Raw genomic sequence first — 26,760 nt, forward strand, 5'->3', positions numbered from 1 at the left:
CTTCACGACTTCAATTTGGGTAAGTGTCCTATATCCAAAAGTGATTATAATTCATAAATCCATGGTCATATTAATCATTTGTTTCAGATTTAAATGGAAGAAATTAAGATTTTTGCAAAACTTTTCAAGAACGAAAATTTTAGATTTGGAGGTCGAGTTTTTATCGGAATTTGATAAAATTGGTATGGTTGGACTCGTAATTGAATGAGTTGTCGGATTTTGTGAGCTTCGTCGGATTCCGAGATGTGGGCTCTACGAGTATTTTAGAGCTAAATTTCGGATTTTGTTGGAAAATTAGTATTTTCTTATGGAATTAATTTCAATAAATATTATTGACTGAATCGAATTATTTGTGGCTAGATTCGAGGCGTTTGGAGGCCAATTCACGAGGCAAAGGCATAGCGAAATAAAAAATTACGCGGTTTGAGGTAAGTAACAATTTTAAATTTGGTCTTGAGGGTATAAAACCCCGGATTATGTGTTATGTGATCGGTTTTGAGGTGACGCACATGCTAGGTGATGGGCGTGTGGGCGTGCACCGTAGGAATTGTGACTTGGTCAACTTCCATGGAACTCTGTAGTTGAATAATCTGTTGTTATATGTACATTCTCCATGTAGTAGAGAAATTGAACCACAAATCATGTTTAGATTATGTGTTGGCACTGTAGGGACCCGCATAGCTCGTGTACATGTTGAAATATCTGCTTAATTATTTTTTTGTACTCAGTAACAATTTACTTGTTTATTTTATTCTAGTCTCTATTGTTCCTTATTGATGCATCATATCATTGTTGTTTGGGCTGATTTCATGATTATTGAGAGCCCGAGAGATTGGGGAGATTTATGATTGAGTGAGGCCGAGGGCCTGATTGTGAGATATTATACTATAGCACGTGAGTTGTCTGTGCAGCACGTGACTTATCCGTGCTGATCCATATATTATACTATAGCACGTGAGTTGTCCATGTGGATCCAGATATTATACTATAGCACGTGAGTTGTCCGTATAGCACGTGAGTTGTCCGTGCGGATCCCAATATTATACTATAGCACGTGAGTTGTCCGTGCCGCACGTGAGTTGTCCGTGCGGATCCAGATATTTATACTATAGCACGTGAGTTGTCCGTGCGGATTATAGGGGTTGGGTTGTAGGAGCCCCTCTGGAGTCTGTACACCCCCAGTGAGTTCAGGTACCTACTGAGTGCGAGTGTCGAGTGTTGAGCGAGTGAAAGGACTGAGTGACTGTTGCTTTGAGATGATGCATTGATTTCTTTATTGTGTACTACATCTATTATATATCCCTATTTTTGAAACTTCTGAAAAACGTTATCTTCTGTTTCAGTCGAACTTGATATGAAATTACTGTTTGAGTTTTAAATATTGAACTTGAAAGCATGCCTACTTTCTTATGTGAAAATTACTGTAATTGGACTTAGCTGTGAAGCTCATCACTACTTTCAGTTCCTTATTTATTATTGTTACTTGCTGAGTTGGTTGTACCAATACTACACCCTGCACCTCGTGTGCATATCCAGATGCTTCAGGATACGGAAATTGTTAGATCTCAGAGTGTTATCAGTTGGAGACAATCAAGGTAGCTGCTTGGCGTCCGCTGACCTTGACTCTCCTCCTTTCAATTATTGTACTATTCTATATTTTCAGACATTGTTTTTAACAATCAGACTTTATTATCATTTAGATGCTCATGTACTTAGTGACACCAGGTTTACGGAGTGTATTTGTATCAGTATTTGTAGGATTTTGTATCAAATCAGAATATTATGTTTTCAAACTTAAAAGATTATTTTGATTTATTGAGGTTATCGACTTTCCTATTATTGAGATAGGCGCCATCACAGAATGTGAGATTTTGGATCGTGAGAAGTTAGTATCAGAGCCCTAGGTTACATAGGTCTCGCGAGTCATGAGCAAGTGTCTAGTAGAGTCTTGCGGATCGGTATGATGACGTCCATACTTTTCTTCGAGAGGCTATATGGCATTTAGGATAAACTTCCCATCTTTCTTTCCTTATCGTGCGACATTGATTCAGCTTGAAGCGTACCTCTTTGAATTTGTTTCACTCACTCGTATGCGTATGTGAGCGCTCGATATCAGTTGTGCATCGCCAACTTGTGATTCTATGAACGAGGTTCGAGATGTGTATTCTGTGTTTTGGTGATGGGCCAGTCTGGAGGACTTGAAGCCAGGTTTAGACCACAGCTTAGGCTCGGTAGCTTTAGTTGTGTGAAGTTGTACATTTGGACTCATATGTCCGGAAGTGTCCTTATGAGTGGAATTTGTGGCTCGATGAGCGGTGAAATGACCATATGATGAGTATGTTGTGACTGCGGAATGTGTCCAGATGGTTCGGATATGACGGGATGAGTTTGTTAGGATGTAAAAAGGACTATTGGGTGCTTGATTTCTATCTTGATGTGACGTATAGTCTTGAGTTATGAGTGTGTTGAATTTTTTCATGTTGTTTAATATTGGAACGAAGTAGATTTTTCATGTCTTGTGGTGAGTTCAGACCCAGGGAGATTAAGCGATCGCATATTAATTGTGGCTGCAGAAGGGCGTATCAAGATGCCAATTTTAGGCTAAGCAGGTGGGTTATCTCCTGCGAAGTAATTTATGGATGTGTGGTCCTTACAATATTGTGAGGAGAATTTCTTTTCTACCATCAGGTTCTATGTGTGGAGATTTGAATTTGAAATGGTCAAGGAAGTCGACCTAACCGTCACGAGAATGAAGGCGAGCTTAGTAGATGATTTGAGGTATTTTATGGTTTGTGTTACCTGAGCTTGTGAAGAATTTTTGTTGAACAGGATGCAATATTATGGCAGTAATAGAGTATCGGTATAGTGAGTTATCAGATGTTTTATTTTGTCGCTTTGAGCCAAGTAGGGAAGTCTGCTATCTACGATTTGATTGCACGATTATGTGTTGTATTAGTTTTGGTATGAGGCATACTTGTGGATTAATATGACTTGCAGAGGTTGAGATGGAGGATGAGTCGAGTAAGAAATATTCCTAGATACGGGTTATATTACACTTTATGAGTATATGAAAATCATGGGAGGGGTGAGTTATTATTTGCGAAGTATGTAGTGCGCACGGAGTATGAACTTGATTGGTGGTGTTAAGGCATGTTTACTTTTTTGAGTGTTATTGTGCTAATGGGGAACATGTCTTTCGGCCCGTTTGTGTAGTGCAATTTAGCTTTGAGCAAAGTGGGTGACTCCCGAGAAGGTTCTAATGGGTTCAAAATTTATATATAGCAATTGAGAATTTATCCGGACTTGTGTATGGATAAAATCTAAGATTTGCATTTGATGGTGCCGAGACTTGCGGTAATTCTGTATGACTATGGATTCTACATTCTAGTATAAGAAAGGTTAAAGAACTATGTTAAATTCACATAAGGTATTTTCAGAGTGGGCGTTTCGGTTGTGGTACTTATGTGGGTGCTTACGAAGAATACAGTGGCTTATGCGCCTTAGGGTAGTGTGTGGAATTTTCGTTTCCTTGATCGTTTATCTGATTGATTGTTTCATTCCTCTACATGCTATGTTATCGCCTAATCAGGGCAATTTGAGAAACAAAATGTGCACATGCATACATATATGTTCTTCTCACATAATTTGATGAGTTGATTTTAAATAATGTTCTGTGCCGGAAAGGTAGGATTACACTAGAATAGCTAAAATAGTTGTGTTTGTTGATATAAGGTCATTGGACCTAGAATGGATACTATCGGGTTTGATTACAGCGTGTTGGAAGAATAATTTAGAATTCAGCTTAATAATTGGCTATGGTACTTGTTGAACGAGGGAAAGCTATGTGACTTGTTGATCTAGTAAGTGGTCATGAAATATCGCGTGTTTCTTTCATTATCAGCAGTGTACGAAGGTTTTGGAATGAGGTGTTGTTTGATATGATGTTTAATACCAGTATCGGGTTTATTTTGTTTTAGCAGCTACAGTGATTAGAAACTTTTGCGAGTATGCGGGTTGTGTGGTATATCATGTGACTACATCTTGAGTTATGGCTAAGCTTAATACAACTTGTTAAGACTTATACATAATATAGATGTGAGATTCGGGTCTTGAAAAGAAATTTTTGGATGTTGAAAATTGGATTCCAATGTTTATGGGCTGATGCTATATTAGTAATTTTCAGTTATGTGGTGTCGTCAGGCCTATATGGAATAGGGTGACATGGGATCACCCCCGGGTATGTGCGTGTTAAGGTGAAATAGTGATTTGAAGGTATAGTAACAACTCTTGGCACGTTCGAGGACGAACATATGTTTAAGTGGGGAAGAATGTAACGTCCCGACTTGTCATTTTGAGAATTAGCGTTTCGTTCGGTGGCTTAAGGTCTCGAGCAGCTTTCAAATGTGTATTATGACTTGCGAGGGTGGTCAAGTTTGGTTTTCGGATGATTCGGGATTTAATTGAAAGAACAATTCTTGTTTTGGAAGCTTAAGTTGAAATAAATGACCGGATGGTGAATTATGTGTAAACGACCCCAGAATGGAATTCTGATAGTTCCAATAGCTCTGTATGGTAATTTTGGACTTAGGATTGTGTCCGGATATTTATTTAGAGATCCGAAGCTAAATTAGGTTTGAAATGGCAAAAATAAGAAATTTAAGTTTGGAAGTTTGACCGGGGAGTTGACTTTTTGATATCGGGCTCGAAATCCAATTCTAGAAATTGAAACAGCTCTGTTATGTCATTTATGACTTGTGTGCAAAATTTGAGGTCAATCGGAATTGATTTGATAGGTTTCGACATCGAATGTAGAATTTTGAATTTGTTAGTTTTGAATAGGCTTGAATTGGGGTGCGATTCGTATTTTAGAAGAACAGGTTTCCATTACCACGTATAGATGACCTATTTGATAGAGCTACAGGGTGCAAGAGTGTTCTCCAAGATTGACTTGCGTTCAGGCTATCGTTGTTCAATGTAATTTGAGGCATCGACTAAGTTCGTGTCATATTATGGGACTTGTTATTATACTTGGTTGGGATCTCATGGGACTCGGATGAGTTTTGGATGAGTTTTGGAAGAGTTTGATGTTTTTAGTATAAGCATGTAATGATCCAAAGGTCCATTTTTAGTTCTAGAGATTGAAATTCGATTTCGAGACTTCCTGGATTTTGATAATGAATTATAGGAGTGATCTGGAAAGTTTGGTCTAATTTCATCAAGTCGCGATTGGGTTTTTAGCACGAAACATGAGTTAATTGTTTAATGAGTAAAATTTGTATCGCATTGATCAAATGAGCTTTGAATTGAGTTTCGATTGAACGACTAGGTTCGTATTATTAATTGTGACTCATAGAAACAAGAATCGTCGAATTCCGAGTTTGTATGATGGAGTTATAGCCTTTTTAGTGAAAAAAATAACTTTTGGTGCAAGCAAGTTCTAGTATGGACTTTTAGTGACGGAAAATGGACTTTTAGTGACGGATGGACAGAAACTTAAGGACCAAAAATGGTCATTTCCTTCATTTCGTTTTGGATTTTTGGAGCTCGGTTCTTGGGTGTTTTTGAGGATTTCTTCACGACTTCGACTTGGGTAAGTGTCCTATATCCAAAAGTGATTATATTTCATAAATTGATGGTTATATTCATCATTTATTTCGGATTTAAATGGAAGAAATCAAGATTCTTGCAAAACTTTTCAAGAACAATAATTTTAGATTTAGAGGTTGAGTTGTTATCGGAATTTGATAAAATTGGTATGGTTGGACTCATAATTGAATGGGTTGTCGGATTTTGTAAGTTTTGCCAGATTCTGAGACATGGGCCCCACTGGCAATTTTTGAGCTAAATTTTAAATTTTGTTGGAAAATTAGTATTTTCTTATAGAATTAATTCCAATAAATATTATTGACTGAATCGAATTATTTGTGGCTAGATTCGAGGCGTTTGGAGGCCAATTCTTAAGGCAAATGCATAGCGAATTAAAGAATTACGCGGTTTGAGGTAACTAACAGTTCTAAATTTGGTCTTGAGGGTATGAAACCCCGGATTATGTGTTATGTGATCGATTTTGAGATGATGGGCGTGTGGGCGTGCACCGTAGGAATTGTGACTTGGTCAACTTCCATGGAACTCTGTAGTTGAATAATCTATTATTTTCTACACATTCTCCATGTAGTAGAGAAATTGAACCACAAATCATGTTTAGATTATATGTTGGCACTGTAGGGACCCGCATAGATTGTGTACATGTTGAAATATCTGCTTAATTGTTTTTTTGTACTCAGTCACAGTTTACTTATTTATTTTATCCCAGTCTCTATTGTTCATTATTGATGCATCATATCATTGTTGTTTGGGCTGATTTCATGATTATTGAGAGCCCGAGAGATTGGAGAGATTTATGGCTGAGTGAGGTCGAGGGCCTGATTGTGAGATATTATACTATAGCACGTGAGTTGTCCGTGCAGCACATGAGTTGTCCGTGCGGATCCATTTATTATACTATAGCACGTGAGTTATCAGTGCGGATCCAGATATTATACTATAGCACGTGAGTTGTCTGTGCGGATTCATATATTATACTATAGCACGTGAGTTGTCCGTGCAGCACGTGAGTTGTCCGTGTGGATCCAGATATTATACTATAGCATGTGAGTTGTCCGTGTAGCACGTGAGTTGTCCGTGCGGATCCAGATATTATACTATAGCACGTGAGTTGTCCGTGCAGCACGTGAGTTGTTCGTGCGGATCCAGATATTTATATTGTAGCAAGTGAGTTGTCCGTGCAGATTATAGCGCTTGGGCTGTAGGAGCCCCTCTGGAGTCTGTACACCCCTGTGAGCGCATGTACCTACAAAGTGCGAGTAACGAGTGTTGAGCGAGTGAAAAGACTAAATGACTATTGCTCTGAGAGGATGCATTAATTTCTTTATTGTGTACTACATCTGTCATATATCCTTATTTTTGAAACTTCTGAAAAACGTTATCTTCTATTTCAGTCGAACTTGATATGAAATTACTGTTTGAGTTTTAAATGTTGAACTTGAAAGCATGCCTACTTTCTTATGTGAAAATTACTGTAATTAGACTTAGCTGTGAAGCTCGTCACTACTTTCAGTTCCTTATTTATTATTGTTACTTGCTGAGTTCGTTGTGTGCAGATCCAGGTGCTTTCGGATACGGAAATTATTAGATCTCAGAGTGTTATCAGTTGAAGACAATCAAAGTAGCTGCTAGGCGTCCGCTGACCTTGACTATCTTCCTTTCAGTTATTGTACTGTTATATATTTTCAGACAGTGTTTTTAACAGTCAGACTTTATTATCATTTAGATGCTCATGTACTCAGTGACACCGGATTTTGGGAGTGTATTTGTATCAGTATTTGTGGTATTTTATATCAAATCAGAATATTATATTTTCAAACTTAAAAGATTATTGTGATTTATCGAGGTTATCGACTTGCCTATTATTGGGATAGGCGCCATCACGACATATGAGATTTTGGGTCGTGACAACTGACTTCTTAGAATTAGGGCAGACAGCCTAATTGGAATCACAATAGGCCTAAACTAAGAAGTAAGCATCATTAGATATGAAAATTCCCAAAGTAGGATCCTTGACCAAATACCTAAGCATGTGATAAGCAGCCTGAAGATGAGGCTCTATAGGATCTTGCATATATTGGCTCAAGTGTTGCACTCCATAAGCTATATCTAGTTAAGTATTGGTGAGGAAGTTCAACTTCCCAACCAACTGTCTGTAAAAAGTGGGATCAAACAAAGGTGCTCCTTCCTTAGCTTTCAGTTTAACTGAGGGATCAAGAGGAGATGAAAGACTGGTGTAGTGTAAGCAATCATAGTCTTTAAGGAGATCAAGAAAAAACTTTCTTTGAGAGATTAAAATCACATTGTCTCTGCAGAGTACTTCAAGTCCCAATAAGTAGTGTAGTCTCCCTAAATCTTTGATTTTGAACTGCTCATGCAGGAAAGCTTTCAGCATGTGAATCTCAGAAAGATCATTCCCTGTCAGTAGGACATCATCTACATAGACTCCTACAAAAACTACATAGTAGTCTTCTTGTAGAACAAAGAGTAATCATGTATGTAGTGACTATAGCCTTTGGAACAAAGGGCTTCAGTGAGTTTAGCATACCACTGTCTGCTGGCCTGCTTCAAACCATAAAGTGACTTGTTCGATCTTCAAACTAGTCTGGGGGGGATACTGCAAGACCTTGGGGCAGCTTCATGTAGACCTCCTCATGCAGATCCCCATGAAGGAAAGCATTGTTCACATCTAACTGAAAAAGCTCCCAGTGCTTCTTGGCAGCAGTAGCAATTAAGGCTCTAACAGTAGTCATCTTTACTACCGGAGAAAAGGTTTCTGTGTAGTTGACTCCTGCCTTCTGTTTATATCCTTTCACAACTAATCAGACTTTGTATCTCTCTACACTCCCTTCTGCTTTATGTTTAATCTTATACACCCACCTGCAACCTATGGCTTGCTTTCCAGCAAGTAATGGAATGTCCAAGTGTCATTTGCATGAAGTGACTCAAATTCTTGTGTCATGGCCTGTTGCCAGGCAGGATTGCTTGCTGCTTCTTCATAAGAAAATGGCTCCCTGTCATTGCAAACACTTCTCACAACCTGCTGGCTTTCAGGACTCAAGAAATCAGGAGTAATATAATTACTTTGGGTAAAAAGGGCATTGAGAGAGAAAGGTGAATTGGTCTGAGTGACTTCGACAGCCTGAGATGGTTTCAGATTGGGCACAGAATATATATAGTCAGACAAGTAATATGGAACTTTAGAGACTCTACCAGATACTCTTTGATTAGGTCTTAGTGTAGGTGGAGAGGGCTGATTAACTCTTGAAGTAGTTGGAGATGATGTTTGTGGTGAAGTAGTGTTAGGAATATGAGGTGATATATGGTATGATTAGGTGACATTGAAGTAGGTGTAACAGAAGGATCCCTTGGAGGAGTTGTGACACTATGAGAAGGACAAGAGGGAAATATACCAAAGTAATCATGGTGTGCAGCAGTATGAGGCATGGAAGAGGAGGAAGCTAATACTGATGGAAGAGAGAAAGGAAAAATAGACTCATGAAAAACAACATCCCTAGACACACAGATTTTCTTGGTAGTTAGACTCATCACTTTGTACCCTTTGACACCAAAGGGATAACCTACAAACACGTGTGGAGTAACCCTTGGCTCAAATTTGTCTATATGTGGTTTAGGAACAGTTGGATAGCACAGACAACCAATGCTTCTTAAATGTGAATAATTTGGTTTCTTTCCATACAAAAACTCAAAAGGACATTTGTTCTTTAGAGGTACAGTAGGCAGTCTATTAATGAGAAAAGTTGTTGTTGGTACACATTCTCCCCAATATTTCAAAGGGAGTTTGTCTTGAAATAACAAGGCTCTGGAAGTCTCCAATAGGTATTTATGTTTTCTTTCTACTATGCCATTTTGTTGAGGTGTGTATGGGCAGGTTCTTTGGTGTTCAATTCCTTTGGACAGAAAGGACAGAGTGGCTTTACTACTGGTGAATTTCAGACCATTGTCTGATCTGATGCACTTTACACTGGTATTAAACTGTGTCTCAACCATAGAGATGAAACTTCTGAGAGTATGCAATGCATTACTTTTACATTTGAGTAGATGAGTCCAAGTGGATTTACTAAAATCATCTACTATAGTAAGGAAATATTTAAAATTGTCATGAGTGGGTACATGATAAGGTCCCCACAAATAGACATGTAAGAGGTCAAATATAGTAGTGGTGTTTGTAACTTTCAAGGAAAAAAAAAGTCTAGTTTGTCTGGCCATAGGGCATATAGAGCAAAGAAAAGGTTGTTTTGATGCAAAGATTACTAGTATATTAGACATTCCTTTCATCTTCCCAAAGGGTACATGTCTAAGTCTATAGTGCCATAACAGATTCATATCACTTGTATCGATTGAAAAAGAATCAGAGTCATAACCCCTGTTTGTTTTATTCCAGGTTAAACAAACAATAGGAGATGGAGATGCAGTATTTATAGTAAAACAGGGGTGACGGGAATGGGAATAACAGTGAGTATTTATAGGAGGACAGGACTGACAAGAATGAGAAAGACAATGTGCTGCACTATCATAACTATCGTGCATGGAAAAACAGGAAATTGCACTCTTCTTTGCTATAACAAAACTTCCTTTGTTCAAGCAGTCTGAGCACAGAAGGTACAGCCCATCATAAACTTTACCAATCTCCAGAGGCCTCTTCAGAGAAGGGGCCTACAGAAGACAACATTTGTTAGAGAAAGAAGCTAGACATTTGAGATGTCCTGTTAAGGAACTGATAGAGATAAGGTTGTATTTAAAAGAGGGAACAAATAGGACTCTATACAAAACAATCTTAGGTATAAGTGTCACAGTTCCTACTTCTGTTACCTTGACTTTGTAACCATTTGGTAGCTTCACAAGTAAAGGATAGGGTAGGACAATTATATTTTGCAGGTGTGTCTTGCTAAAAGTCATGTGGTGTGAAGCTTCCGAGTCTAGAATCCATAATTCAGCCTTTGCTTGAAAGCATTTGCATGAGAGTTTGTCAAAATCTATAGAAGAAGTGCAATTCACAATACCTGCAAAGTTTTACTGTTCCATTGGCTGCATTTGTGTTGCTCGAAGTGTCTCCTGCACCATCACTTTGGAAATGTTGTAGCAGCCTCACTACTTGGTCATATTGCTCCTTTGAAAGATTCATGTTTTGGTTACTGTGACTATCCTGATGCTCCAGGTCTTCTCCTTTGTTTGTCATTACATCAGATGGCATACCTTGTACACCAGTTATAATATTTGCTGCAATACTCTTTCCTTTATTATTCCTGGGATATTGGTTATCATTTTGGGCAGTCAAATTATAGTTTTGAGCTCCTTTTCGATTGAAGTGTTGTGGATATCCATGAAGTTTGAAACATTTGTCTTTCGTGTGTCCTAGCCTTTTGCAAAAGTCATAAAAGGGCCTAGGTCTGTTGTTGTTCACTGAGTAATTTGTCCTGAAGCCTCTTGGCATTGTTGTACCAACATTCATTGCAGTAGATTCAAAATTCAATTGATTTCTAGGTCAAAATTCTCTTTGGTTCTCCTCTTGCATTAGAAGAGCAAAAGCTTGTGCCATGGAAGGCAAGGGATTCATCATCAGTATGCTCCATCGAACCACAATATAAACCTCATTCAAACCCATTAGAAATTATATCAATCTTCTGTCCTGTTCAACTTTGTGCGTGTTTTCCTTTGCACCACAGGTGCACTGACAACTACAGAGGGGTTTTGCACTGAGATTAGTTCATTCTTCCCATAGTTTCTTCATTTTAGTGTAATATCCAGTAATGTCGAGTACTCCTTGATTTAAATCATTAATCTCCTTTTGGATTTGATACAATTTTGCCCCATTTGTTTGATCATAATGATCTTCAAGTTCTCTCCACAACTCAACTGAACTATTCACATATTCTACACTATTCGCAATTTCTTTGGCAAGTGAATTCAAAATTCATGAAGTTACCATATCATCACATCTCTCCCATTATCTACAATTTATCGACTTCGAATCAGGTTTTCCACATTCCCTAGTGACGAAGCCTAATTTGTTCTTAACTGAGAGGGCCCTCAATACACCTCTCCTCTATGAACGATATCCTATTCCATCAAAAGGAACTGGAACTAGAAGCAGTCGAGGGCTGTCAGAAGGATGTATGTAAAGCTAACTACTTACATCAATTGTCGATTGGATCTCGGCAGGGGCAGCTCTAAGGCTTTGGGTAGTGAAGCCATTGCCTTAGGCCCCCAAATTTTGAAACCCCCAAATTTATTTTAAATTCTTATTATTATTGTTACTATTATATATTATATAATTTATATAAATAATTAGAATAAAAAAAAGTGTTACAGTATATTTTTTGTTACTTGATTGAGGTTATTTTAGACAATAAATTTATAAATTATGATAGTTTTCTTCCCTCATTAATTAGTATATTTGACAAGAGTGGGTTGCTCTAGTGGTGAGCATCCTCCACTTCCAACCAAGAGGTTGTGAGTTCGAGTCACCCCAAGAGCAAGGTGGGGAGTTCTTGGAGGGAGGGAACCGAGGGTCTATAGGAAACAATCTCTCTACTACAGGACAGGGGTAAGGTCTGCGTACAAACTACCCTCCCAAGACCCCACTAGTGAGATTATACTGGGATTAAGGGCCTCCGAATATGGTTTCGCCTTAGGCCCCAAGATCAGTTGAGCTGCCCCTGGATCTCGGCTGTTGTCGCAGTCGTAGATTCTGTACTTTGGTCATCTACCGCCATAGTTGAAGTGATCGATTAGTTCAGCTCGAGTAAAAAAATGAAAACACAGAGAAACACCAATTGAATGAGTGTATGAAACTGCAGAAAACTCAATTGAATGAGAATAGCTCCGATTTGTTCGTTTGCTCGAGAATTAATATCGCACCAAAAATGAACCATAATTTTGAGCTTGAAGAAAATAATAGCCTGCACAGTTCAATTTTTTGGATCGTTGATACGTGACAAGGCTCTGATACCATGCCAAGCTTTGGAATCCAAGTATAGGAAAGCTTCCTAGCTGCAATGGAGGAAAAATCAGAAGCTTCTGGAAGATCAACTGAAAAGAGAAGAAGTAGAAGAACAGAGGCGGAGCCTCTAGTTGAGGAAAATGAAACTCAAAACTCAATTATGATGCAAAGTGTCTGTTATATACAGTAAGCACTAACTAACTAACCAACTGAAAAAATGACAGCTAAGCTACAGTTAATAACTAACTGCTATAGTAGTAACTAACATATGAATAAATACAGTTACAGTCTCAATAAAGTGAGCTCCGAGATGTTAAATTTGTTATGTGAGGAAGAGGAAGAAAGGGAGAGAGAGAGGAAGAGTATATTGAACTTAAAACTTACTATATTGACTGGTTAAAAGGTGGATAGTTACAATGCACTAATTCAGTTACGCCCACGCGAATTTCGCTAATTTCGCGCATTATTCGGGTCACACAGCATAAGACTATGGAACTGGAGGATGATCTAGTGGATGATTTCGCTCTTATTTTAAGGTTGTTTTCGTGATAGCGGTCACGCTTCAAGAGATAAGTATCGATTTTATGTTCGACTAAAATTTGTGATTATGTGTTGCCTATATTACGTGCAAGTGATCCTGGCTATTTGCTTCTGATGTATATACCTGTTTTCCTATCATACTGAACTTAAAACTGATTGTATTGACAATGCACTAATTCAGTTACTACCTAACTAGAAAGTAACTAAATCCACGTGTTTCAATATTTTGCACCTTCCAACCTTTTCATTACCTCTTGAATATTTCCATTCCAGAGGAAGACTGTATATAGCTTCTATATATCCTACTATGTTTCTCCTCCAAGTTGGCCTGGTGAGGTAAAGTCAAATAAATCAATGTATGTTGGTGAACGTAGGAGAAAGAGATCAATTCGTCGTGCTTTAAAGTCTTCATTGAAACTTCTATTTATGTCATAAAGAGTTATTCGGATGATAACCGAGACAATTTTAGACTTCAAGGAGATGAATCAAGAATATTTAGGAGCACTAATTTACTATACAGTTAGATATTTACTCTAATCAATTATTAGTGAATGCCTTGCCTAATCAATCTAGAAGAAGTTAGACTTTTTACTTTATTCAAAAATGGTGGACAACATCAATAAGTCACAAAACGTACAGCAAATTCATATGAACTTGAGAGAAAACAGAACACCAACTTAGTCATATTTAATAAATTAACTGCATCACCAATCTAATAAAAAATAAACTTTCTTCCTCTCCGTAAGCGGCTCATATTTACAATCAAATTTATAGGCTTTAACGTCTTTTAACTGGCTGTACAAGGGCTTGCTATTCTTCATATACATTAAACGATCGGTGAAACATGTAACCATTTCAACAGTTGAGGTTAGCATGAGTTTCCTAGGATGACAACTCCATAGCAAAGCATCCACAAAAGTTGGAAGCCCTTTACGTGACTTTATATACACATTTAAAACGTTTACTTGGGGGGTAGCAACTCTGTGGTGAAGTCGCAAATCTTTCATGTTGATCTCATTGCACTTGTGAAAATAAAGGGAAACTTGAGACCAAGAGATTGAGCTTAATAGGAATATCCTCAATTTACGGAACCATGAAGCATTTAAATTATTCCCGGACCAGAAATCAAGACGGATATGTGAGCGCTTCAATTGGCTTGACTCTTTTGCAATTTTAAGCTTAGGAATTTGATCTCCCATATACTCAAGTGATACCAAATTTGAAGCATCAATCTCTCCAACTTTGTCCTCGCGATCCTTAATCTGCAAGATCCTTAGGGATTGACTCCCGCAAATCTTAAACCTTTCCAACCCTTTACAGACATTGTCTAATATTAAACTCTCAAGGGATTGAGATCTAGAAAAAAGGTGCTGGAGAAATCCATCGGATATATTCATACCTGATAGCTCTAAAGATTTCAGATTCTGATATTCGACAACATCCAACATAGGAGACTCTTCCAAAGCACCACAACAAAACAAGCGTTCAAGAGTTGGTGCTTGAATTTTAACACGCTGGTTTCCACGTGTCTTAATGGAAACTGATTTGATCTTTTGAAGATTCAACAGCTCAATCTTTTCCAACCCTGGACAATACTCAAGGATGAAAGTGTCAATCAAGGGACAACTATTAAGTAGAGTCTGAAGCATGTTGTTGTCCAACCTTACATACGATAGAGAGAGTTTTCTCAAAGAAATGCAGTTCGTGACACCACCAGATAATGAACCCCGCAACATCAGATCACAACCCTCCATAACCAATTCTCTTAAAGATTTTGCTGCCAAGATTTTGAATATAGGCAAAGGGTATGATCTAACCAAGCGCCTAGGATCTTCATACACTATATCTTTTACACCATTCTGAAGAGCGATATCAAGCCACTTACCAATCGGAGGGAAAAAAACTTCACGAGAATAAGATTCTAAACAATTTAAAAATTCAAACGTGTCAATAGGGATATTATTGTCCCTGTATCTCTCGAGGATTGTGTCCGTTATTTCCACGTCCTTATAATAACGAGCTCTGAATTTTAAGTTGGGAAGAGTCAACCAAGCTTGTAGCCATGTTTTGGAGAGAATACTCATCTTGGCTGCTCTTTTAAAAGAACAATAAGAGAGTATTTTTTGAATAAGGCATTCAGGCAATATGTCTGCTGTTACTCTCGCCATCTTCGTTGCTACAAATTCACTCAGAGTTTATAGATTGCTTCTTTTATATAATAAAGTCACACTCCTACAACTACAAGGAAAAGTAAAGGAAACCCTTTTTTTAGGCAGAATTCTACCTCGCATAAAACCTTTTGATTTAATTAAGCCAAGTTCGGTGCTATAATTTAAAGGCTTTTTGATAATCCTAAAAAACCTTGGACTTGGATTTAAAGAGTACCTAGGGAATTAGTTGCGGTCAATAAAAACTTTAATAAATTTAGAAATTTATCAGTTTGTTTAACTATTATGACTATTTGAGAAGTTAATAAATTACGTTAGTTTTTTAGTTTCCATGCATCTCCCTTCTCAATATATAAACATATTCCAAAAAAAAAAAAAAAAAAACTGAAATGAAAATTTTATGTGTTAACGGTAGTACTTGAATCCCAACACATATTTTGGGATGTAGAATCAAAAATTGTTTGCACATAGGTATTTTTTATCCTCCTTTCATAATTAAGAAACCATTCCATCCGGTTCGAAATAAATGTCTTTATTAACTTTTCAAATTTGATATTTAGAAAATAAAGTTTCAACTTCTTTTTTTCTTAACATTTTTACCTTCTTTTTTTTTGTACGTGTTTCTTCCTATTTAATGTATTTTTTTCTTTTCATCAAAACAGAATAAGAAAAAAACAGTTGTCACATGGTCTCTTCGTGATTCAGTAGACATTCTACTTAAAAACGTTTGACAACCAGAAATTAAGTAGAGATGGAGAAGAACATGATTTATTGTTGGACTGAGTACAAATAACACATTCTTGTTTGTCACAAATGTTAGTTTGATGATATAGAAGAATATAAATAGAAACCAAATGGAAAAGAAATCTTGCAATAGTCAAAGCAATTAGCCATGAACTGCTAAAATTCTCCTTGAATTGTTGCCTTCAATTCCAGGGGTTAAGGAATAATGGCTTTGAGCTTGAGACCATTTCTCTTGATTATTGAATCAATAGATTCTAACAGAAGGCGGAAAGAGAAATATATAGAGAGAGAGAGAGAGAAGAAGAAGAAAGAAACACGCTCAACGTTGTTACAGAAAAACTATGCTTTTATACTGACCATCAAGCAAGAAATTGCGAGCATCGAAGGGAGAGTTCATATTTTGCTCATTGCAAAACATTGTCCATGACCGATCATCTGGAAAAAGTAATGGAAGTTCTGAATTGAGGAACACTTTTATAAGAAGATTCATATCAAGCTCATGATAAAATTTCCAGAGAAAATTTGAGTATAAAATGTCCATGCCAATTCATTCTTATTCCTAATTACCTAGACAAAAACAATTTAGTCCACACCCTCTGAAATATGGAATTACATGAACAACAAAATTAGGTAACATGAAACAAAAAGAATAAGTACTAAGTTAGAAGCAAGTTACATACATGTTCAAGAGCCATGATTTGAATACAATGATACCAAGTACCAACTGCCCCAGTCTGAATAGCAAGCCTAGCTGTTGATCCGAGGTTGGAAGTTATTTCACCACCTATAGGACTGAATAATAGAAGAGAATAGATTACTTAGAGTATTGAGTCATATACCACCCTCAGTCGCAAGTATACCATTCGCCAAGATTGGCAATGGAGTGATTGTCAGGAGCCACTAAACGTCCTGTCAATGTCCAGACAAAAATCGTTGACATATGATACCTTTCTTGAGATTCATGTCAGATTTGAGTCTCAATCCTTAATCCCAGTGGACTTTTACTACTGGAAAACAGAGTACTACTGGATTTTATAGCTTCTGTATATGTCGTGAAAATAATGTGCATTACATATTTTTTGTCCTTCTATAAACGTGAAGTCAATGCTGCTCACCCTAGTAAGATTTAGGCACTCTCAATAATGATATAATGGTAATAAAATGATCTTTTGTCTATCAAAGCAATCTCAAGTCTCAACAATACTCAAAATCCTTGTCAAACTCAAACTTTCCCTGTAACAGTTAGTGGCCGAAAATTTATTCAGAAAGGAAATCATTACCCTAAGCCAAATTATAAAATTTGATATGGGGAAATCTGTCTTAAACTGAAATTAGGAAGGACATTGAAAGGGATAACAAAACCAGATATCTAAGGACAAGAAACCCTCAAATAACAAATTTGCCCTAGTTCATTTAGACAACCCTAAAAGGAAGACATGTCCATCACTAATGTGACAAAAAATGGAAGAAAAACATCTTAAAATATATGGAAGCAATCAAATCAGTATTAAGGAGACCAAAAAAGCTTAAATTTATTTACAGACAAAAAGGATGCGATTGCTTACTGTGTTTGTCCATTTGGAGATGGAGTAGTGGACCTTTTTCCGAGTCAAGGCTTCGAACTTGTAGGAATCACTATTCTTACATATATGAAAGGAAGGGCTTACAAGAGAGAAAAATTATCAAAAAAGCTGACCTGAGTGATCGAGAAAGATGAAACTCTGAATAGCATCTCAGAAGAAGTAAAACAGACTTCATTGGTTTATATTGGGTGGTAAAAGAGAAATATACCATGCTATAACTACATCTAATCATCTTAATACTAGTATATGCAGCAGGTTGAGTACCAGGGATAAAATTTCTATGCTGGGGAGTGACAAACGATACTCTATGTTGCTTTCGTCAAGCTGCTACAGAAACAAACGGGCACTTATATTTTAGCAAACTTGTACTAAATGGCTGTGATTGAAGTATCACAGCTTCTGCTTATCTCTAAAAGCTGTGGAATCTGGTCCATAAGCTCTATTTAGCATGACGTGAGAAAAGAAAAAATAAAGTGCAGTTCTATACTCCTATGAAATAAGAAAAAGATGCACAGGTAACAAAAATCAGAAGTCTAAACGCAAAACAATATGCAGGATAACCTCAAAGTGAAATTAGAACAGTAAGTGGAAATAAGCCAAGAAGAAGTTAATAGGTTCTCACTTTCATACTGATGCAAATTAATGAATATTCTTGAGACTGCTCACCGAATAAAGAATCCTATGATTCAAGTTCAGCACAATTATCAGTACTTAACAGACTACTTAACTACTTAGGAAAGTGCAAGAATGTAAAGATAGATATAAAAAAAGAATGTATCCTGAAAAACAGATTAATAAACTTTAGAGATAAATAAGTGCATTCAATTTGAAATAGAGACAAGTTAACTGCATCACCAATCTAATACAAAATAAACGTTCTCACTCTCCGTAAGGCTCCTTATTGCTAGCTCCCCACTTTTGAGTTCCACAGGCTGATTTTTCCAATCAAATTTGTAGGCTTTTACTTCTTTTAATTGACTACGCAAAGGCTTGCTTTCATGAGAAGTAGAATCACTTGAATTCTTCAAATACGTTAAACGATCGATGAAACATATAATCATTTTAACCGTTGATGATAGGTTGAGTCTCTTGGGATGACAACTCCATAGCAAAGCATCCACAAAAGTTGGGCAATTCCCAGATGATTTTATATCTACATCTAAAACGTCCACTTGGGGGAGAGCAACTCTATCGTGCGGTTTCAATTCTTTCCTATTTATCTCATGGCATTTGGAAAAATGAAGGGAAACATGAGACCAAGAGGTCAAGTTTGACAGGAACCTTCTCAACTCATAAAACCACACAACATTTAAATTGTTCTGACAGTGAAGAACGATCTGTGAGTGCTTCAATTGGCTTGACGTTTTTGCAATTTTAAGCCTAGGAATTTGATCTCCAATATACTCAACTGATTCCAAATTTGGAGCATCAATTTCTCCTACACCCTCACAATCCTCAATCTTCAATACCCTTAGAGATCGACTCAAAATGTTAAACCTTTCCGACCCTTTACCAAGGCAAACTATTATCAAACACTCAAGGAATTGGAATCCAGAGATAAGGTGCTCGAGAAAACCACCAGATAGAGTCACATATGATAGTTCTACAGATTTCAAATTCTTACATTCAGCAATATCCAATTTTTCCACAGACAACTGATAATACGAAAAGTGTTCAAGAGTTGGTGCTTGGATTTTAACACGTTTTCTACTGCTTTTTGTTATGGAAACTGACCTGATCTTTTGAAGATTCCGCAGCTCGATCTTATCCAACCCATAACAACTATCAATGACGAAACTGACAATCAAGGGACAATTAGTGAGTAGAGTTTGAAGCATGTCTTCATTCAAATAGATAGATGATAGAGATAGCTTCTCCAAATAAAAGAGGTTCGCCACACCTCTAGATAAAGAAACACTCTTCAGATTACAACGTGTCAAAACCAATTCTTTTAAAGATTTTGCTGCCAAGATTATGAAAATAGGCAAGGGGCATGCTAAGCCATGAAATCTACAATCTTTAACACCATTCTGAAGAGCGATTCCGAGCCACTTTTCAATATCTTCACGAGAACTAGAATCTGATGATAATTCAAACTTGTCAATAGGGATTTTTCTGTCCCTATATCTCTCCATGACTTTATCCACCACTTTCATGTCGTGGTGATAATCAACTGTGAATTCCAAGTTGGGATGAGTCAACCAGGCTTGTAGCCATGTTTTGGAGAGAATGCTCATCTTGGCTGCTTCTTTAAAACTAAGGTAGGAAACTATTTTGCGAATGAGGCAATCAGGCAATACTTCAATTGTAGCTGTCTCCATTGTAGTATTGATGTGTGCAGATTGCCAATGCAATTACTTCTTTGATTTACTGGCTACTGCTGTATTCTGTAGAGTATGTCTTACATTCATTAGTTTTGTGTAAACATTCGGTGCGGTAGTAAGTTTTTATCGAACATTAGTTGTATCCTTTTCTTAACCTATGAATGCCAGCCTACAATTAGTGTTCTCTCTTCCTGTGAGTAAAGTTCATTTTTCTTTTGATAATTTCTTTTGATAATATTTATACATATACTTAAAATATGTATAAATATTAAATTTAAAACTCAATTATTAGTTGCTTGAAGTCATCATCCTAAAATCTTAAACCATAAAGTTGAAATCGTAGCTCCGCCTCTGATTTTCACCATATTTGTTTTTTGGCTTTAATTTGAGGCAAGCTAAAACCAACAAATGCAAGAGCAGGTTGAAAATATACCAGATAATATGGCCAAATATATGAAAAAGATCAAAATTTACAGTCAATATTCCCTTCCCTTTGACAGATTAAAAACACAAATTTACCTGAAAACAGCAATTCAAAAGGGAAAAAGAAAATCTTCAACAAAATATACATACCTCTTCAGGTGAATGGGGAAGAAGAGAAACGGTTGCTCTCTCGTTTTTCAGATATCTCTGTTTTTTCCAACCCCCTTTTCGTGTGCTCTCTTTATGTAGTGTGTGTGGGAATATTCTGTAGAGAGTGGCATCAAATCATGTGTTGGGATTAATTGGGGAGCAAGGAAAAAGATAAGAGAATCAAATAGAAGAGAATAAAAATGACGTGTGAAATTGTTTATGGGTAAGAAAGGAATATTGTTAGTGTGCGCGCCATTAGGAATATCTGGCCAAGAATTGTTCCAAAATTGGATAGAGTAGAATCTTTTCTTTTCAATGGCATCATGTAATTGGTTCGTCTCTTTTTTCTTTTAGAGTTAAAGTCAAAAGGAGAAAATCAGTAACTATTTTTAGACTAAAATAATTTTTTTTTTTTTTTGGTAATTAAACACCTTTGTATTAACCACCAATGTAAATATTTACAAAGCAGTTGATCACCTCGACCTACTTCCATACTGGAAAAAACAACTTACTCTAACCTTCACAACCTCCTAACCTCATTTATACAATTACTCTCACGAGTTAACTTGTCACAACCCAAAATTCACTAAAGGTCGTGATGACGCCTAACATCGCCGTCAGGCAAGCCAACAGTGATTGATCAACTTAATTACCTATTCTTGTATTTTGAAATCATAATTTTCCTTAATCAAATCGTATGAAATAGAATTTACACAACTACAATAACGAACAACCCATAGGAACCCCCAAAATCCGGTGTCACAAGTGCATGTGCATTTTCTAAGGAATACAATAATAATACAACATATGTCCTGAATCTAATAAGATAGAATAAAATAAATAGTACAATGGAGACTCAGTGGGCTACGATGCGTAGCCTGGAGTTTAGCTCACGTGAAGTCTCCTCAATAGGTGCGCCTACGCGCCAAGGTGATCATCAATGAGCATGTCAAATCCTGCACATTTAGTGCAGAAGTGCAGCATAAGTACGTAAATCAACGCGTATCCAGTAAGTATCTAGCCTAATCTCGGAGAAGTAGTGACGAGGGGTCGACATCGACACTTACTAAAGGTCCAATAAAGTAATATAATAAAACATAAGCAGATATGAGGCATACGACAATAATGGGATAAATCTGTAAGTTACATAATCTTCCAATTTCTTCTTTCAAAGCATAAATTTCTAAATCTTGTATTTTCCCTTAACAACTCGGAAAAATGTCAAGTGTCATTATCAAATAAGTAAGGAATACCATATAAAATGCCGAGGATCAGTGAAAAGTTTAGCTCATGAATATTCAGACTACTAACGATATAACGCACGATTCTGCCGGGGTAGTTCGGCCCGATCCGGAATAATGTGTACACTTTCGAGGGTCGTGCGGTACGAACCATAGATGCATCTATATACTGCAGAGGCGTTCGACCCGCTCCACAAGAAAAGTAAGAAAGTTACCGAATTATGAGACACGTGTTTACAATACAGCACATGGGCATAAAATAAATATAATCTTTACCATTTCTCAAATAACTCGCCCGAAACTCAAAGTGTTAAGGCTTGGCACAGTGTGCATATATTTATTTCTAAATCGATTTCAGATATAACTTCAATTAATTAAGCCAGCAGAGTAAGTTCAAGAAATTTCAACATTTCATGATAAGATCCTAAGTCTACCCGGACATAAACACGCTTTAGCTACGTACGGACTCTCGTCACCTCATGCGTACGTAGCACCCACAACTAGTTGCACATAATAATAAATATTACCTAGGGGTAGTTTCTCCCTCACACGGTTAAACAGGAAACTTACCTCGCTCTGAAGTTCCATAACCGGCTCCAAAGCCACTCAAACGCCTCAACTCGGTGCCCGTCTCTTCAAAACTAATCAAACAACGTGCAAACCAATCAAAATATACCCCAATTCGTATAATTTAACAATTTATAAATATTTCAACTCCGCTAAAAAAAATCCAACAAGGACAACTCTCGGACCCACGGGCCCAGATTTAGTAAATTTTAAAGATAAGCTTTACCCATAACACTACGAACTAAAGTATACAATTTATTCCAAATTCTATGTCCAATTTCGTGGTTAAAATCCAAAAATACCAAATTCTAGGTTTTCTACCAAAATCTCAAATTCCTACTAATTTTCATGTCTAAATCCATATACAAACCATGTATTAAACTTGTAATATGTGGGAGTAACTTATCTTGTATTTCTTGATGAACATCTCCCCTTGAAGCTCTCCAAAATCGCCCCAACCAAGTGAAAATAGAAGAAAATGGGCCAAATCCCGCTTTTATAAAAACACCTCTGCCCAGACGACCTTCCGCTTCTGCGATCATCTTGGCCGCTTCTGCGGCGTCGCTTCGGTGGTGAAATCCATGCTTCCACGAAGTCGTGCTCAACATCCCTGCCCGCTTCTGCACTCCAAGCACCGCATATGCGCTCATGCAGGTACGGGAATTGCTTCGCACCTGCGGCCTCTACCCTGATCACCTCAAGTCGCTTATGCGGCCCTCTTCCTCGCTTCTGCGATGCCTTACCCGCATGTGCCGTTCCGCTTCTGCGGATGCTCGACCGCATCTGCGGTCTCAGCCTTCCCCCAGCAAAATCCACATCTGTGCTAGCCTAGCCGCTTCTGTGGAGTCGCATATGTGGCCCCGTTTTCGCAGGTGCGATTGCACCAGCAATTGGCCAAAACCAGCATTCCTCAACTTAAAAATTTCAATCTGATTCCAATCTGAAACTCACCTGAGGCCTCCGAGACCCCGTCCAATCATACCAACCGGTCCCAATACATGACACGAACCTGATCGAGGCCTCAAATCACATCAAATAATATCAAAACTACAAATCGACGACCAAAATCCTTCTTAAAACTTTTCAAACTTCTAAACTTCGATGAACGCATCCGAACCATACCAAAACATTTCGGAATAATGCCAAACTTTGCGTACAAGTCATGAATCACAATACGAACCCATTCCAAGGCCCGAAATCCCAAACGGGCATCGACAACACCAAAGCCTACTTCAAACCAAACTTCGGAAATTCTTAAGCCTTCAAAATGCCAATCTTCCATAATAAGCACCGAAATGCTCCAGGTTAATCCGATACTCAATCCGAATATATGTCCAAGTTTGAAATTATCATACAAACCTATTGGAATATTCAAATCCTGATTCCGAGGCCGTTTACTCAAAAGCCAAACCTTAGTCATTTTTTCCAATTTAAAGATTCCGAAATTAGAATTTGCTTTCCAAGTCAACTCTGAACTTACCGAAATTCAATTCCGACCACACGTACAAGTCATAATACCCGAAATGAATCTATTCAAGGTCTCAAACCGCCGAACGACGCGCTAAATCTCAAAACAATCGGTCGGGTCGTTACATTCTCCCCCACTTAAACATACTTTCGTCCTTGAACATGCTAGGAACTGCTCCGGAGTTGTCCAAAATCACTGTTTAACACCTCGTGCACCTACCCGTACCACCACAATCCAATTGAACACAAAAGGTCGAGTCAGATTGAAGATTCTCCCTTTTACTTAGTCAATAAGCCTTAAAACCAAATTCCAACCTCCGAATTTCTCTATAAGAGCTAAATCTAAAATACGAATACTGTACCAATCACCACACACTGTACCAAAACATGATCATACACCTATGCTGAAATCACACCATGCACCACGTAAGTCGGTTGCCCATAATAACATCCCCCAACTACAATAGCTGCAATTTCATGAATCTGATACCCATAACACACCTAATAATACATATAAGTCATGTTCCAACTCTCACAATACTGCCACGACGAAATAGACATGTAGAAACTCATAACCACCTACCGAATCAATAATTCATGGAGTCTCTCCTCCTGACAAGAACCATTACCTCATTCTGAACTGAATAACGATATTTTCTCTTTAATGTACCTTATATAAATCTGATTACACAAATTTCAGGTCCAATAATCTCGTCTCACCCAGGACAAGCTGGTCAAGCAATAATTCATCTCAGACATTGCCAAAAATCTTATATGACGCCCACAACGTGCCAACAAGTTACAACTCGAATGCGATACATAAGGAAGAACGAACGCTGAAGAAGGACTACCCAGCCCGCATAACGAATAAAACGGCCAAATAGATGATGTGAACCTACCTTAGGGATGAAAAACAAGACACACAAAATAAGTGTAATGAGTTGTGCTCATCATCTCGCTATTGCGGCGTGCAACCCGATCCGACATGACATTATTGCGGCATGCAACCCGATCCAAACATGACAATGTTGTGGCGTGCAACCCGACCTAAATAATATACTCATGGAGGCGTGCCACCCGATCCGCACATAACAATCAAGAAGAAAACACACACATCAAGTCGTAATGTTTACATTTATGAAATGCCTGAATATCGACCACAAGCACGCCAAGCGCATAATACACATCTTGGGGAGACGGATAGCGCCATACGCTACGAAACCCAAGCACAGCTAAGTTGCAATGATGACCTGCATCTCGAGAGCCCCTTTCTCACATAACGCCACAAGCTACACGGGACCTCAATACGTGTGCGAATAATCAAGTTGTCTCACAACCCACATGGCACAATAGAGATATACATGGAATAGCTTACAACGAAAATAGCATACAATGCATGATGCCTCATCCGTAAGAAATGCTATGACGAATGAACACATACGACCTGACGTAGAGCACACACTCACATTAGACCCACCAACGGACCTCACACTAATTCTAGTCATACCATGCCGGGCCAATAACCTTCGAAAGATCCACAATGGCCCTATTCATGACACATAAGAACAATCATCAAATCTGAAACAAGCTCACACGGTCCACAGCCTAAGGAACTGGACACCTCTCAGGCATAAACTCTCGCATTAACGATATTACCATAATCTTCATACTTGGTTTCAATATTTAACAATCAATTGACTAACATGTCACACTTATACAGATTTTCATGTGGGATACTCTCACACGAACTTTCTCACCAAGTAGCAAAGTCTGCATACCCATACCACCAACCGTTCTAATCTGTAAAGCAATTCCAGAACCCGCAAATCAATACACAATGCCCCTTCCGCAGAACACCATTCTCAAGTGATACTAAAGAAAATGCCAGCTTACTCTGAACATCTGAATTCATCCCTGCTCATCCGAGCTTGTGACATTCCTGTCAACACCGAACCGCAACCTTGATCCTCAACTTTTAAATTCATATGCCGATCACTGCACCTATCATGCCGCTACGCGATAATACCCGCATTCACCATAACCCTTGAACTACTAGTGGAATAACCATTTCATTGGCTAGAAGCCTTTCACTTAGCTCAGTTCAGAAAAATCAATGCAACACGCAACTAAATTCCAAAACCGCAGAAAATACAAACCTCAAGTCGTGACCTAAACCGCCATGACTCTTCTAGAATCCATTTACACAACAAGGCCATTTGAATCAAATACCTCCTAAATCAATCAAGTTATGGTGGCTTTCAAGCCCACACGTATAACCACATGTATGACTTCTCACGCCGAAGGAACTGATTGTTTCCACAATCATGCCGACTCAACCATTACTAACCAACCTAACTTCTTTCAGTTTACCCTTGTCCTGACTTAGAAATATATTAGCTCCATTCACAACATAACGAACTAAATCTGGACTTGCCCCGAGTGACCCGAATAGCGAGACCACATCATCTCAATACCCATGAATCATCTCATATTTCTTTACGCGCACAATATCATCTCCAACTAGTGCACCCATTCTGCAAGACCTTCCGCGAGTCCGAAGCTATTTCTTCTTTTCCTCTAATACTGCACTTTAATTCTTGAACCCACTAGGACCGTTGTCGAGAGTCACCCACTCTGACCTGGTCCTAAATATAACCAAACTCTAACACTCTACTAGCACATGAATACCCTCTCGTAGAAGAAACCGGCTGAACTCTTTTCCTTGTACATCTCATCCATAAAAGCATAAGCTCCGAGTCTTTCCAAAAACCTGAACATGCATCAATAAAGCCGAATATAGCATACGCCCATAAAGTTCTTTATTGAATTTTCCCCTGATGTTTCCTTTTCTTAGTTATAAATATCCACCAATACACCGATAACCAAAAACCGTACAAGCAGATACCCACGCGATCCAATCGTAGACGGTGGGCTCCCCTACTTAGCTTTAAGCTAACACCACGTAATATAGAGCACACAATGATT

The 26,760-nt window shown here is 37.9% G+C and overlaps 1 protein-coding gene across 23 annotated transcripts; it reads right to left on the reverse strand.

Moving 5' to 3' along the window:
• Positions 1–13,775: 13,775 nt before the first annotated feature.
• On the reverse strand, positions 13,776–20,771 carry LOC104088988 (putative F-box protein At1g49610). Of its 23 annotated transcripts, none has more exons than XM_033654236.2 (5): positions 20,501–20,771; positions 19,338–19,400; positions 18,226–18,282; positions 16,701–16,812; positions 13,776–16,455 (listed from the first exon to the last, which is right to left on the reverse strand). In XM_033654236.2, the coding sequence occupies exon 5, from the start codon at positions 15,274–15,276 to the stop codon at positions 13,813–13,815; it is 1,464 nt and encodes a 487-aa protein (XP_033510127.1). In that variant the 5' UTR covers positions 15,277–16,455; positions 16,701–16,812; positions 18,226–18,282; positions 19,338–19,400; positions 20,501–20,771; the 3' UTR covers positions 13,776–13,812. The 23 variants fall into 23 exon arrangements, with proteins under 23 accessions (XP_033510127.1, XP_070042111.1, XP_070042107.1 ...); XM_070186010.1 differs by lacking the exons at positions 18,226–18,282; positions 20,501–20,771 and adding an exon at positions 19,504–20,494 and having other exon boundaries at positions 13,776–14,420; positions 14,508–14,693; XM_070186006.1 differs by lacking the exons at positions 18,226–18,282; positions 20,501–20,771 and having other exon boundaries at positions 13,776–14,420; positions 14,508–14,693; positions 16,378–16,455; positions 19,338–20,494.
• Positions 20,772–26,760: the final 5,989 nt, after the last annotated feature.

The sequence above is a fragment of the Nicotiana tomentosiformis genome, chromosome 9, assembly GCF_000390325.3.
Source record: "Nicotiana tomentosiformis chromosome 9, ASM39032v3, whole genome shotgun sequence".
In the NCBI taxonomy this organism is placed as follows: domain Eukaryota; kingdom Viridiplantae; phylum Streptophyta; class Magnoliopsida; order Solanales; family Solanaceae; genus Nicotiana; species Nicotiana tomentosiformis.